Raw genomic sequence first — 15,593 nt, forward strand, 5'->3', positions numbered from 1 at the left:
ATGCCACAGACTCTAGATCAACAGTTTCTTTGATATATATCCAAAAACAGTCATATCAACCTTTTATTAACGTTTTTCTGGCCAATACTGCCACAAATAAGTCAGAAGTTGCAATCAGCGCCGACTATCGATTAGATTTATATCGCGGAGTTACTTTATATACAGCAACACCAAAATATCAGAATAATTTTAACATATCAAATGGAGATAGGGTCAAATTACTTGGTTGCAAAGATTCCCGCGTATCCAGAGTTGAATTTCATGGTCATGTTAAAGTTAAAAAAGGAAATTTAGCAAATCTTTCATGGATTTGGCAGGATTTCAATCCTGTTTACGGTCTATCTATATTTTTTATATTCAGTGTGTGCTGTTTTCTCTTGATTACATGCTGTTTATTAGTTTTGAGATCGATTAACAAGTTAAAATCGCGTACAGCCACAAATGCGCAAAGATTCATACTTATATCGCTTGTACTCATCTCAATTTCGATGATTCCTCTTCCAGAACTCTCATTTTTCAACATATTAAATTTCTTCCACGACAAATCTTCATTTTTCGTTTTGTTTTACCGATCATTATTCGTCATCACGTCAGCTGCACTTACAATCAATCTTTCTTTTAGGGAAGAAAAAGCAGAAAACCTATTATACGAAATTACTTACATAATCATGCCATTTTTACTTGCTGCGTTCTATTTTGCATCCAGCGATCGACTAGTTTCTATTGGTCTTGCTGGTTTTGTATTTTTAATTCTTTGTTTTTTAATTTTTTCTGTTATTTTTATCCAGAAAGACAACAAAGAGGAATTTCTTGGATTAATTACTCATATATTCATTATATTACCTAATTATGGCCTTCTTATTGCTTGTCTTCTCTTAAATGTTGAAAGATTCAACAGATTAGAAGTTTTGTGCAGAATTTTCATTACAACTTCTGTTGCTTTCTTGTCTTTTATTAGATGGCCGTTTGAAGACTTAGTTTTGGAGATAAATGGCTTGGATTTCGATGTCGATCAGAAAGCCGATAGTTCTGATTGAATTTTTATATAGATTTATTTTTGTTTGTATGTATATGTAAAATATTCAGTTTGTTATTTGTAAAATAAAGTTTTTTTTTTAAAAAAAGGGTGAATTTACGCCCCTATGGCATGGTTAATTTTCAATGACTCCATTTGTCAGAAATTTGAATTAATATCAGATGGGTGTAAGTGCAGCCTTAAAGTGACATGAATATGTAGCTGTCATTATTGTGAACCGCCATAAATTTCTGTGGATTTTGGACATGGATAATTTTTTTCCCTCAGCAAACTATATCTAAAACCTTTTTAACTTTGTCGAAATCTGGAGCTCAAAATTATGCTATAAAAATCATTATTATTGCATATATGTATCTGATTTTAATTCAAAATATGTGAACATAATGCATGTGAACCATTAACATTGAAAAATTATGTTAAACATCATAGTTTAAAGTTGAGTCATTCAGCTATATGTAAATTCAATTTGTGCATATGGGGGTAATATTTATATAAAATAGCGTATGGTTTTACATTAATAATTTACAAAATTGGAAAAGCTTATATTTTGGAATTTGGAGATCTCAACCGTTATTTCTCCAAACGGGATCCTTAATTCAATAACACAATAATTTGGGCTTACACAATTTGTTTATGAACACTATTAATTTATAAAAGTCATAAATTATTCCGATAGAGGAAGATTGGCCAACAAAACTTCAACAAAATGAAATTGGGACATGATAAAACTCTTAAAGATATGAGATTTGTCGAGATATACCTTTTTAAATTAAAATGCAAACATGTGACAATTTATGGACATCTTTTAATGGTGTTTCACTCAAAACATCTACTTCATTATTAATTGCCCCAAATAAAATAAGAACTTCCACTATTTCTTTATTATTTTTTAATTGAGCAATATTAAGAGGAGTTCTCCCATTTATATCTTTTTCATTTATATTGGCACCATGTGAAATAAGAACTTTGGCTATTTCAACACGATTAAAATTGGCTGCAAAATGGAGAGGCGTAAACCATTCTTGATCTTTTTCATTAATATTTGCCCCTAATTCAATAAGAATATTGACTATTTCTATAGTATTAAAAATGACTGCAAAATCGAGAGGTTTTCTTCCATATTTATCTCTATCATTGATATTAGAACCACTTTCTATCAAAATTTTTAATATTTCATTAGTTCTATACTTTATTCCATAGTAAAGAGGAAAGTATCCATCATTATTTTTAACATTTGAGATTCGTCGAAATCATCTTCTCTTATGAGGTATATAAATAAATTTTTATCATTCTCCATAATAGCCCTGAAAATTGTATTTTTTTCATGAATTTCAGATGAATTATTTTCTGAATCATTATTTTCTGCTAGTTTATGTTCATCATTTATACTACCTAAGAATATTTTGAAAAAAGGTGAATTTTCATCTAATTGTTTGTGATAATCTTCCATTATCTTTTTTAAAATAAGCATATATGATGTAAAATATCGATTTCTATACAACAATACATTATCTATTGCATTAATAATATACAATGGAGAACATTTTTGCGTTTCAATTAATTTAAATTTTATATCATGATAAACATCGTTCAGTTCTTCTTCATTGAATGACAGTATTCTGTATAGTGAATTCATTGTTTCAATGAAACCTTTTTCTTGTTATAACAATAGTCACTTTTTTTTAAAAAAAATTCTAATATCATCAAAACCCTGATATTTGAGAAAAATCGCGAAATGCTGTGCTAGACACAACACTATGACTACTGAAATATCTTATCTATTTTCACTTGGACCAGCATGCTCGCTTCAAGTTTCAATTGAAATACATTATCAATAATGAGATGACTCCCTGAAAAAATAAGTGATTTTGAGTTTTGGAATATTAAAAGCATAATATATACAATATATACTAAGGGAATATATAAAAAATTGAAATAGATCAATTATAATATTCTTCTCAATTTTTTGAATGCATGGAAAATTAATAATTTGAAACAAACCCCCTAAATTAAATGATCGAATATAATGGACACCAACTTCGTGATAGTTATTATTGCTTTGATGATATTTTATTACACCATTCAAAATGCAAAAAGTTCTTTCTTCAGGATGATACGCAGTATTAATAATGAAAAATACGTTTATTCATTCCTTTCTCAGCAACCAATGATATCTTATTGTGTAATTTCGAGACGTTATAACGAAAATGGAGGCAGTTATAAAATATGCAGCAATAGGTACAATTTTAACTATGGTTCATACCAACCCCGTCCTTTTCATATTTCATATCAAGAAAATGAAACAGTTATTTGTCTATTGAAGGAAAAATATATATTAAATGATAAAACAAAAGAATATTTGGATGAATTTTATGAAGAAATACATAATAAAGAAAGTAGAAACCGTGGTTTTGTTGAGATTGTTAAAGGTAAACCTAATACATGCTTGATTTGCTTAAGCAACAAAAATTCAAAAATTGTGAAATTATTAGGAAGCAAAATTGGTCAATTTTTATATATATTCTTAAGACTACTCAGATTACATCTAATATTAGAAAATATGTTCTATAAAGAAATTGATAGAAAAATCCAAATTACTGTTGAAAAAATGATCTCATTAGATTTAGATGAGTTTCAATATAGATATAATAAAAATATTCGTGGATCAATAAAAAAAATTGCTACCTTACAAGGAAAATTCATTTGATCTTGGAATGTTGGTTCTTGATATTATATCTTTTATTCTTATGCTCTACTTAGTAGCTCAGCTATTCTACTTAAAGAGTGCGATCACCCCTTTCCGGCGCAAATTTTTTTCTAAATTAATCGAAATTCTAAAAAATTAAGTGGCATTCAGTGAGTGAATAAACGAATTACTGAGCGAAAAACGAAGATGTCATTATAATCATATTATTTCTTTATATGAGGTGTAAAAAAAGGCCAAAAATGATTAATGCACAACATGATTATTTAAATTTGAATTTGTTCATATTAGATTTTAAATATAATTATTACTTATTTTTGATTAAAAAGATTTCGAATATTTACATCGTTAGTCATATCAATTGCAGTTACACCTTTGTAATTCTTTATTGAAATATTTATTCCTCTACATTCTAAGAGAAGTTTTACAGTTTCTGTATCATTTGACCTGCATGCATCATGAAGGGGTGTATTTCCATACTTATTTTGTGCATTAATATCAATTTCATATAACGTAAGAAGGAATTTGACAACTTCGAATGAATTATAAAAACAAGCATAATGGAGTGGTGTGTCTAGATCATCATTTCTCATATTAGGGTCAACACCACATGAAATAAGATCTTGAACAAGAGATAAATTATTTAATCTTACTGCATAATCAATTACTGTCATATTAAAATGGGATACTTTATGATATCCATTATCAACAGCAAATTTGATTGAATAAAGATCTCGTTCTTGACTACATTTTACAAATGTATCATAAAGACAAAATAAAATTTTTGAAATCCAATTTCTTTCAAAAAATTTAATGTTTTCATCAGTTGTTGAAATTTTATCATATTGTTTGTTTTCTTTATGATTATTATTATTTGGTGATAACATTAATGTTTCAAATAAATGAATGAAGATTTCATTTTCGTTTTGAATATTGTCATTTGCTTTATTTCTTGTTTTGATTTCTTGATCAAAAGAGTTGATGAATGAAGAATAAAATTTGATAAAACGATAAATTGTTTCGTTTGTGCAGAATTCGAATCTGATGAATTCAATCAGTTTGTCGAATTTTGATGATGATGAAAATGATAAAAAAGATGAAAATGTTTTGATGAATGAAATAACAAAATCACAGATATCATCTTCGTTGTAGACAAAAACATATCTATTACTCAAAATACTTGAAATAAAATCAACAAAAATCATCGATGTTTTCGTTAAAATACGATGATGCAATAGAATGATAAACAGATTCAAAAAGAAGACAAAGTTTGGAAGGTCCAAGAAAAGAGATATGAGATGCGATGAATGAACATGTTTTATCGAAATCACATGTTTTAAGACTGTATCGGATGAATGATTCGATGTTTGATTCACTGATAATTGTTGATGAAATAATGAATTTGTATTGTGAAATAAAATCTTCGTTCTTGAGAAGAACACCAAGATCATAAATAATTTCGCTTGTTTCGATGTCGATGTTTTCTGAAACATATCCTTCTTGAACAAACTTACAAAAAATGTTTAATGCTTTATTAAATGTTTCTTTATTGTTAATATCAGTATTAATATTAATATCAATATTAATCTCTTGTGCACTATTATCTGTAATCAACATGTTTCGAACTGTTTCACTTAGAACAACTGCGTGTGATTGTGTTGTATAAAATCGATGACCATTGATAACGAAACAAAAATCACTTCCATATTTAACTAAAGACGAATTTCTGCAATACTGAGAATTAACAACGAATTTAATATCACTCATCAGTTTTTTGTCACTTTTTATAATAATTTACCATCAAATCTAAAAATAACGCTTGTTATAAGGTATATACATATTCTTTGTATATAAGGCACAATTATTTAAATAAAGTTTCTCTTTTTTAATTTAACCTTGAAATTTAAACATATTCAATAATTCTTGCATATTGAATTTGTGTGCGCAATGAAAAATAATATACGCAAAATTCAATGATTAATGATTAAAAAAGATTCAAAAATTGATATAAAACGGTTTTTATACATGCATTTTCTTCAAAATTATGGCTAGAAGAAAAATACTCTACCGTTAAATGAACATTGTTAAAATTGATACTATAGGGTGTCCAAAGGTGCATTTAGCACAGCGCTCTATATGAGACTATTAAAGGAGATATATGCTGATTATAAATATATAATAAAAAAATAAGATATATGTATATGATGAGTATGTTGTATTTTGGCGCCATGCCGGGATATAAAATGAATTTTGAGACAAGAGGCGGTTTCGCGGGAAATTTTGGCGGGATTTTTTTCATTTTTTTAATGAATCATAAAGAAAACATCCTCGCTCTTGCAAAAAAATGCAAAGACTGTAAAAAAATCTACGAGACATTGGTAAAATGCTTCGGTATGGATGCTCCTAGCTATTCCACTGTAACGTATCATGTTAGGATGTATCACTTCATGAACAAAAAGGCGCCCATCATAAAAATTGACAAAAAATCGCCGGATCAAAGAAAAATCAAAGCAATTCTTCAAGCGCTAGATGAAGACCCAAGAGCATCACTCAGAAGGATAGAGGAGATGACAAAGATACCAAGTACAACAGTCAGTTATTATCTGCACAATTATTTGAACTACAAACTAGCGTATACACGTTGGGTTCCGCACAACCTTAATTCAGTTCAAAAAAATCTAGAGTCCAATCTTCGAAAGAGCTCCTCTCTATATTGGGTGCGTATCAATCCAAGAAGTTTCGCTTTTTAGTAACAGGGGACGAGTCTTGGTTTCAATATGCAACATAAGCCAAAATCATGTGGATCCCGAAGGATGAAAATCCGCAAACATTCCCGAAGAAAAAAATTGACACACCAATGATGATGTTGTCGGTTTTTTGGGGCGTGAATGGCATCATCGCAATTGATATTCTTCAAAAACCTAATACGATGAATGCTCAGTATCTAATTGACAATGTTCTTACTCAAATTATCAATTCTGATGAGTTTGAGAAATCCAAACAACAAAAACAAAAGTTTGCAATTCATTTTGATAATTCAAGAGTTCACAAAAGTCATAAAGTAATGAATTACTTGTTGGAAAACAATGTCAAAGTTGTTCCAAACCCAATTTATTCACCTGATATTGCACCCTCTGACTTTTATTTATTCGGCACGCTAAAAAAGAGAGCTGAAGGACGCGAATTCGCGAGTCCAGATGATCTTGAAAATTTTGTAAGAGAGCAATTTGAGCAATTTTCTCATGATGATTTAAAGCGTGTCTTTCAAGCCTGGATCGATCGCTGCGAACGCGTGATTGAATCCAATGGTGATTATATTTAAATAAACTTTATATATATGTAACTTGTTTATTTCTATTCGCAGTATTCAGGTTTGTGCTAAACACACCTTTGGACACCCTATATTCTGACCATGAGTCAATGTTTATTTTTGACTTTTTAATCTTGATTAAATAATGCAGACAAAAAATTTGTAAATAGGACTAAAGATCTGCTACATAGTAAACGAAACAGAAGTTTGATGAAATGCTTGAGGTTTAATCTCTAAATTCAAGCCCCTTTCTACTAGACCAAAGCAGAATTTATTCTCATCATCGTCATCTTTCTATTTTGTGAATTTTACGCATATGATGGAAAAATATACTTCAGTAATTGACTTCAATTTTATAACATATTATATAATGCCAAATTTAGCGTATAAATATAATAAATCCTAAGAAATAATTCGATAAATGGCATCCTAACACACTGTTAATAAAGAGGGATTTGAGTACTGTTATTATGAGACGACCGTTGCCTTGCCAGATGCCCGGGATGTGTTCAACTTCTGAAAATAAATATTCAGAATTCAGATCAAAATTATATTTCCTCAATTCATTATTCTCATAAAACTCATCACGCGATTCGATCAGGCCAGGTGGTATATATGCATCCTTTGTCAAAGCCCATGAGCTCCCACCGCCACACCCTCCATTGCAATGATGACTAGCAAAGCCACCGAACCAGCCGCCTCCAGCACCGCATCTATCAGTCTGCTTATACGGTATTTGTACTCCTTTAGAATTCTTAGATCCATATAACTGAGCGGCTTCTCCAGTACCAAAGGTAAATCCCGATGAGGAATTTGCTAAATATTTGCCGTTGTAGACTCGGTCAGCCCACCAACCTTGAGCAACAAGGCTGCCGCCGGAGCCACCTCTAGAATCATCACCAGCAGAGTCATCAGACCCACCGCCAGCACCGCTAACTATCACTCGATGATAGAGGGAATTTTCTAAAAATTGGACAGAAGTTTGCCCACCGCCACTCGCCGTACATAATTCATATCCTGCAGAACTACCACCACCACCATATCCACCAGGAACCATATGCTCCTTGTGAAAACAGTTTTGGGTGGGTGAGCAAATCGAATTTTTCAGATATTGTCCCATACCACCAATTGTGGCATATATTTGTGTTAATCGCTTAATATGAATCAATCCACGAACATAGCCTCCGGCACCACTGTAACCAAATGATGAGAGGCATGTTGTATTGCCGTGGAAGAGTCTGACTAAACTATCCTGCATGCATTCACCCGAGTCATAATGATAGGTGGACACTTTGCCTGTGGAACTACCACCGGAAGCACCATACAATTCGAATTTATATAAACCTGGATGGAGCGCAATGGAGTAATCAGTACATGAGGAAGGGTCTTCGCAAGGATAATCGAAAACGTATTTATTGTCTTCAACAGAAACAGGAAGCTGTGATTTGATTTTGATACCAGCCTTATCTGGCTCATATAATGAATATCTGATCATCTAAAGAAGTTCTTAACATACCTACTACCATCATTCGAGATTCACCTCTGACTTCTTATCTCGGCAACAACTATATCTGAATCATAATCAGAAAAAATAACACTTTTAAACGATACCAAGCATGTTTTTTAAATGCAATTAGATGAGTTTGGATAGTTGGAAGAAAAATAAAATCAAAGATATCTAATCTATGAATTACGACAAATGATAATCATGAATGTATTATAAACATGTAACTTAATAATGATTTGACACACTAGCATGTTTTTAGTAAAATGTTCTTCATTTTGATGAATCAAAAGCATAACTGCATTTTTAAAAAAAAAAAAGGTAGTGGGCTTCCAGGCACTTCGTGCCCTCTAGCCCCGAAGATGTTTAGTATAAATGAAGTTTTTATTCGGAAAATTGTTAGTCTTCTGGTGTGAATTCGGAGGACTCTTCTTCTTCCTCCATTGCTTCTGGGAAGAAGCCTTCTTCTGGGTCGAAAACATTATATAATGTGTCGCTTTTCACAAATTATATATGTTTTCATGTTTGTCACTTTTCTGTCACTTTTCAGGAAAAAAACATTTTTATTATTATATATAAATGAATTTTACAAAACCTCCGTTACCGTTCTTTGGAAATAAGAGTAAATGTAAAGATATTATATTGAGAGAACTTAAGAAACTACGAATGGTCTAACATTTGTAGATTTGTTCGTGGAAGTTTCTATATATCCCATTTGTGCCATACAATATTCCCAGACTCAAAGAATTATATGCAATGACTTCGACAACTATATGGACCGTCTCAAACATATACCAGACACAAACAATATATTGAAAGAGTTAAAAGAAAAAGATACCTATAGGTAAGATGGAACGTATACCATTAGATAAGAAAAATATTGTGAGAGAGGTTTTGAAAAAAGCAGAATATATAGACTGGGATAGTATATCTGCTAGACTATTATATAGTGGTGCTATAAGAGTTCATGACATTGAAACACTTATGTCAAAAGTTTTATATCTTAACTATACAAATGTTTTCAAAGAGGACATAGAAAAATATATTGAGGGTATAGAGTTTGTGAGATGTCATTGGACAGAGTTGTATGAAAAATATAAAGACAAGGAAAATGTTTTCTTTATAGTGGACCGCCGTTCTATAACACATGGGAATTTTCAATACCAAGTAGACTGGACTTTGAGAGACTCTTTAGAAACTTTAGACGTTTTACATAACCATCCATGCTTTTACTTTACATCCGATAAAAGTGGTTTGGAAACCGTTATGAGATGGTTAGAGGACATACATGACTATGAGTTTAGATATGACAAGCTAGAATATGAGAGAGGTCCTATAAACCGGAGAAAGTTCATAACAAAGAAATTTTATTAGTAAGTAAATGTGGTTTGAAATAGGACTACTTGTTTTAGGTTTTTTCCATTGTGTCATTTATTTATTTGACGTGGCAGAAAAGTACAGAGAATATGAAGATGAACCAATGCCTGCAAATGTTCAGTATATGTACTCGTAAGAGATATTTTTATCTAATATTAAATGGACGCACAGAACTTAGCGAATGCACAGCAACCTGGACAACCAAACCCAGAGAATATTCCAAATGAAGTTAGAATACAAACTGCAATGGCAAACTATGGTCAAGTGCCAACAGATGTACAAATGCAAGCCATGTCAAATGACGCTGCGTTAGGTTTGCCACCATGTATGCAAATATGAGATGGAAAGAGTTTTATACAAACCCTGAAGTGGGATATAAACAACTTTATGCAGATGACGCGAACACAGGAGTTGACCCAGAATATGTTTTCTACCAGAGGAGAAACAGAATGTATGAGCTCCAGTTAAAGAATGCTATGGAACTCAACAGGAAACGTAAGAGACTAGGCGGACATTAGATTTTTACATATAGTAAAATGGGTTTCTTCAGTAAGATAGGAAACTTCTTTCGAAATGTTGGAAGAGGTATATGGAATGGAATAAAAACCGTAGGAAGAGGAATTTGGAACGGTGTCAAAAATATTGGTAAAAGGGTAGGTCAGTTTGTTGGTATTATACCTAAAGACCCTGAACCAGAAGAACAAGCTCCTGTTATACAACAGCCTGAACCTGCACCACAGTCTAGTTGGCAACCAAATCCAACACCACAACCGGTATATTAAAAAATTATATTTTTACCGTTCGATAGTAGTTGTATATGAAACTAAGTTCTAAGTAAAACGCATGGTATAATGGAATTATTCTTTTTCTTCCATCTGTAGTAAACCATACTTGAAAGTCTGAAATACTTCCACTTGGTGGTTCGTATAACTTTGTAGGTTTTTCGTAAAAGTCATTTGCCAAGCATAAGAAAGAGTTTTGGGCGCCAGAAAATGAAGCATGAACAATAATAGCATCTGGGTCGAAAATATTTTATATGTTCCATTAGGGTTTCGACTTCATAATAGTCCGGGTGTACTGGATATGCTGCAGGCTGATTTAACATCCTCATAAATCTATACCATGCCAAGTTGTTATATTTTGTAGAAATATAAACGTTTTCTCCAAGGTCTTCTATTCTATTGATTTTAACAGTTGCATTTTTCCTGTCATAAATAATATCGAGATGGTATTCTCCTTCGTCAATGTTATACTGTTTTGCATATTCGATATAGATATCGTTTATTTTTTCTTGAAAAGCTTGAAGAGTTGTTTCTAAGTTTACAAGCAAACTAACTTGTAAAAGTTTTCCCTGTTCAAATTTCTCATACATACGTTTTTCTTTGTTATAGTATCGAACTTCAAAACCGACCGTAAATGGGAAACCATGTATGGCTTCTGAAATGAACTTCATTCTACGAAAGCCAATAGCTTTTGTGACAGATGGGTCTCTTAGCCATCTTAATGGGTAGTCAAAACGATAGCCTTCATGCTTTACGGTCTCTGTCTCAAACTTTTGACCGACATTAGTAAAAAGTTCATCTAATGGTTTAGTTGTAGCAACTCTTGAATTTTCTTTTTCTATTGGAAGCATATTTTATCTAGAATAAAAATGTCGAAAGATATTGCTTCCATGAGAGAAATACAACACAACCGACAACTCATTATGCAAGCTCTAAATAAGAACACAACAAACTTTTCAAACTATTCTAAGATATCTGAGTCATTGAAAGAAGGAAACTTAAAACTGACAATAAACCCAATGACAGATGAGTTTCTGTTTCAAGACAATAAGAACCATACTGTCTGTATAAATCCAACAAAAGGAACTTTAAACGAGAAACCTATAAATGAACTTCTTTTGAAAACAGATGTTGACAACAAAGCTGACAAAGAATATGTAGACGATGCAATAGCAAAGAAGAAGAAAGAGCTAACAATGCTTATGCAACAAAAGAACATACTCATCCTGAACTAGCAGACAAAACATATGTTGACAATAAAATGTCAAGTGAAGTGACAAGAGCTGAAAACGAATATTCTAAAAAGACTCATACACATTCTATATCTGAAATAACAGACTTACAAGAAACCTTAAACAGTAAAAGTGCCGTTGGACATACACATACCATTGCAAATATTACAAACTTACAAGAAACCTTAAACAGTAAAAGTGACGTTGGACATACACATACCATTGCAATATTACAAACTTACAAGAAACCTTAAACAGTAAAAGTGACGTTGGACATACACATTCTATATCTGAAATAACAGACTTAAACGTTAGCCTTGAAAAGAAAGCAGACAAGAACCATACACATACCATTGCAAATATTACAAACTTACAAGACCTTAAACAGTAAAAGTGCCGTTGGACATACACATTCTATATCTGAAATAACAGACTTAAACGTTAGCCTTGAAAGAAAGCAGACAAGAACCATACACATGATTTTTCACAACTGTTGCTATAGAAAGTATTGAAGGAACGGTTGAAGAAACTGGTGGGGATGCATTATATTGTAAACCTCCTAACTTTCCACAAGGTTTAACATCGGATGACGACATAACGACGATGAGAAACATTAGATGTAAAGATGTTTATGTCATGAAGGATGAACATAATATTAAATTCACTGCTCAAGATTTATATGACAAGAAAGCAGACAAAACAGAGCTTCAAACATTAAAGACAGAAATACTTCAAACATTATATCCTATAGGCTCTATTTATACGTCAATGAAACTCTACCAGACCAGAAGTAGTACTTGGTTTTGGAACTTGGACTCAAATAGTCGACAGGTTTTTGTATTGTGCAAATCTTCAAAGGAAACAGGTGGAAGTAAAACGATTTCAGGTGAAAATTTACCTGCACACAGTCACTACATAGATTTAAGTACATCTCAAGCAGGTTGGCATAAGCATAGATATTGGATTGGTCAGCAATGATAAAAGGTAAAGGATATTATGTTAAAGACAACGTTAAGTTTGCTAAAAAGACTTTTCGACCAACTGAACCAGGAGGAAATCATGTCCATACTTTCACAACAAATCCAACAGGCTTGGGTAAAGACTACATGCCACCTTACATGACAGTTTACGCATGGTATAGAATTGCTTAGTCGTCATTTTCAACTTCTTTAGCATATTCGTCAGGAGTTGTCTTATATTTGTTAGGAACTGTCTTTGAAAGTATACCACCTTGAACTTTGACAAGTTTGAAACGAGGTCTGACAATAGTAGTTTTATCTTCTGCTTGCAGTCTGTACATTTTGCCATGTTTGCCTAAAACTTCATAATATTCTCTTGTATACTTTCTTCTATTTTTACGAACACGAATGTGAGTACCTGTCGGGTTCCCATTGTTGTCATAGTCAATAGTATTTTCATATGGGTCGCGTTTAGGTATTTCTATTTTTACTTTGTCACCTTTCTGAAGTTTGAAGCCCGGCATTCTTTCTTGTTTGTCTCTTTTGACTAAATTATTAAATATATAGTCTTTCTCTAAGTCAGGGTTGTTTTTCATTTCTTCGGGGGAGTGGTTTCCCAAACCTTTTTGTTTACGGCTATTGTAAATATTTAAAACTTGTCTCATCTTTGCCATGGAGAAGTGTCTATATTTGTCGTCATATGACATTTCATTTGCTTCACCACCTTGTGGTTGGTTTAAGTCTCTTAACATTTTTATACAACCGTCAATGACACCAAGAGCAGAATGGTTTTGGTCGACAATGAAATATTGGTTTACATTTTTTGAACGCAGATAGTTTTTTACATCATCTGATTTGAAAGAACTTTCACAGTCAGATGTCAGTTTTGTTGGATGGTATTTGTCAACGAATATTGTCAAAGCAGTTTTCACATCTAAAATATTTTTGGACCATAATGGTATGGCTTCACAGTATCTTGTGTTTTGACCGACAAATATTACCAGTATGGTGGTCCATCTTCTCTATACCTCGGAATGTTTTCCAAGATATCCATAAACCAAGCATTTGGTGTTGAACTAAAGATTTTTACCATGAGTGCTTTCTTTGTCGCTTTAGAAACATAGGGTCCTTGTTTGGATTCGTCATTTTTATCCTATAAGAAATGGGTTTATTTGGCGCATTAGCAGGAGTTGCATCCAGATTTTTGCCCGCAGTGGGAACAATAGCCAGAGGTGTATTTGGAGTTGGAAGGAAGATTTTGAGTACATTAGGTATACTTAAAGAGAAAGCACAACCTATTATACAAACTGTACAGAAAGGTTGGGATGTAGCACGAGATGCAACAAATCTTATTCCAAATCCTGAAACAAGAGGAAAAGTTCAAGGATGGATGGACAATGTAGGAAGACAAGCAGGAAACTATTATAACAAAGCAAATGACTACTATAACCAAGCAGGACACTATATGGACCAAGGTGAAAGATTCTTTAACAGAGGATATAACCATGCACAACAATGGGTAAACAATAACCAACCTCAACCGCCTCAAACGTGGGGAATGTAAAGTTTTTTACTGAGATGAAATGAACAATACAGCATTGAGACAAATGGGTTCAAGATGGATTTGTCGGCTTCCAGCAGTTAACAACGTGTTTGTCAAGTTCTTCCTATACCTCAGGAAGTTTTAGACCGACTTAAAAAACAACAACAACCAGTTGAAAACAAACCAAACTAAAATTTTTTACTGAGATGAAATGACCGAAGAAGTTGAAACGGTAGATTTGACACCACAAACAAAAAGTTCAGAACCATTGTCAAAACCTGTCAAAGAACTTACAGATGAAGAGAAAAATTCAATAATAGAAAGTGCCAGGTCTGGAAATACAAACCCTAACTACAAAGTCACTTTTCATAAAAATGGAACGGCAAGTATCTCAAAAAAGAAACAGACTCTCACAAATAAAATATTGAAGTCTGAAGGAGCTTTCGAGACAACAGATGGAAAAGTTTACTTCACTGACCAACAGTTCATTATAGAACATCTCATTGACTTAGAGTCGAAATATTCTAAACTTTACAACAAACACAAAAAGTTGAAAGGAAAACAAAAACAAATGGCATATGATATTTATGAAGATGTTGACGACACAACTGTTCCTGCAAGTGAAGTAAAGTCAGAGAAACCGAAAAGTGACGAAAAACCGATAGAAGAAGAAAAACCAAAAACTGAAGATAAACCAAAACCAAAGTTTAGTTTGGAAACTAAACCAAGTCAACCTTCATTAGCTGGTATGGGTTGGCGTCAAAGACTTATGGCAGCAGGCGGTTATGTAAAGAAAAAAAAAAATATTTTTTTATTTTTATAAAAATGCCCCCATATAGAATGGATAGAAAGTCTGCTAGAATAAAAGCAGAGTTACAAAGATATGGTTGGAGAGTTTCGAAGAATTTTAAATATAGGAAGGGAAGACCCATAAAAGTCTATGACAAATTGTCTGGTCTTCGCTACGAAATGGATTTGGAAACAGCACGTGCCAATTATCCAAACAGACTAGAGAGGTTAGAAGAAGAACGTCTTATGGACATGCCTTTCGATGTTAGTGAACCTCAAGTTGAAGGACACGACGGCTTTGCCAGATTCTACTGGAAACATGACGAACAATTGCATCCTTTGAGAAGGAAAAAAGGA

General features: G+C 32.4%; 6 protein-coding genes and 2 pseudogenes across 8 annotated transcripts, besides 4 other annotated features; 4 read left to right on the top strand and 4 right to left on the bottom strand.

Annotated features, from left to right (window-relative positions):
* Positions 1 to 4,051: 4,051 nt before the first annotated feature.
* On the bottom strand, positions 4,052 to 4,627 carry TVAGG3_1042140 (protein ubiquitination; the record flags this gene model as incomplete). Its single annotated transcript, XM_001311380.1, has 1 exon — positions 4,052 to 4,627. The coding sequence occupies one exon, from the start codon at positions 4,625 to 4,627 to the stop codon at positions 4,052 to 4,054; it is 576 nt and encodes a 191-aa protein (XP_001311381.1).
* A 304-nt stretch (positions 4,628 to 4,931) lies between these two features.
* TVAGG3_1042150 (SH3 domain binding) lies at positions 4,932 to 5,507 on the bottom strand (the record flags this gene model as incomplete). Its single annotated transcript, XM_001322581.2, has 1 exon — positions 4,932 to 5,507. The coding sequence occupies one exon, from the start codon at positions 5,505 to 5,507 to the stop codon at positions 4,932 to 4,934; it is 576 nt and encodes a 191-aa protein (XP_001322616.2).
* A 332-nt stretch (positions 5,508 to 5,839) lies between these two features.
* Positions 5,840 to 5,867: a terminal%2Cinverted (terminal inverted repeat of Mariner transposon ID:TVAGG3_1042160).
* Positions 5,840 to 7,142: a mobile genetic element.
* Positions 5,936 to 7,062, top strand: TVAGG3_1042170 (annotated as a pseudogene). The gene has a single exon. A coding segment is annotated over exon 1 (1,127 nt).
* Positions 7,115 to 7,142: a terminal%2Cinverted (terminal inverted repeat of Mariner transposon ID:TVAGG3_1042160).
* A 3,325-nt stretch (positions 7,143 to 10,467) lies between these two features.
* Positions 10,468 to 10,713, top strand: TVAGG3_1042180 (serine threonine-protein phosphatase family; the record flags this gene model as incomplete). Its single annotated transcript, XM_051255532.1, has 1 exon — positions 10,468 to 10,713. The coding sequence occupies one exon, from the start codon at positions 10,468 to 10,470 to the stop codon at positions 10,711 to 10,713; it is 246 nt and encodes an 81-aa protein (XP_051081106.1).
* A 325-nt stretch (positions 10,714 to 11,038) lies between these two features.
* On the bottom strand, positions 11,039 to 11,564 carry TVAGG3_1042190 (uncharacterized protein; the record flags this gene model as incomplete). Its single annotated transcript, XM_051255533.1, has 1 exon — positions 11,039 to 11,564. A coding segment is annotated over one exon (526 nt), but the record flags the coding sequence as incomplete, so codon positions are not given.
* Positions 11,565 to 12,016: 452 nt separating this feature from the next.
* Positions 12,017 to 15,593: part of a mobile genetic element that runs on past the window's edge.
* On the bottom strand, positions 13,093 to 13,858 carry TVAGG3_1042210 (annotated as a pseudogene). The gene has a single exon. A coding segment is annotated over exon 1 (766 nt).
* Positions 14,067 to 14,468, top strand: TVAGG3_1042220 (uncharacterized protein; the record flags this gene model as incomplete). The annotated part of the gene is made up of 1 exon (XM_051255534.1): positions 14,067 to 14,468. The coding sequence occupies one exon, from the start codon at positions 14,067 to 14,069 to the stop codon at positions 14,466 to 14,468; it is 402 nt and encodes a 133-aa protein (XP_051081108.1).
* Positions 14,659 to 15,243, top strand: TVAGG3_1042230 (phage tail repeat-like family; the record flags this gene model as incomplete). Its single annotated transcript, XM_051255535.1, has 1 exon — positions 14,659 to 15,243. A coding segment is annotated over one exon (585 nt), but the record flags the coding sequence as incomplete, so codon positions are not given.

This window comes from Trichomonas vaginalis, chromosome I (genome assembly GCF_026262505.1).
Source record: "Trichomonas vaginalis G3 chromosome I, whole genome shotgun sequence".
In the NCBI taxonomy this organism is placed as follows: Eukaryota; Parabasalia; order Trichomonadida; family Trichomonadidae; genus Trichomonas; species Trichomonas vaginalis.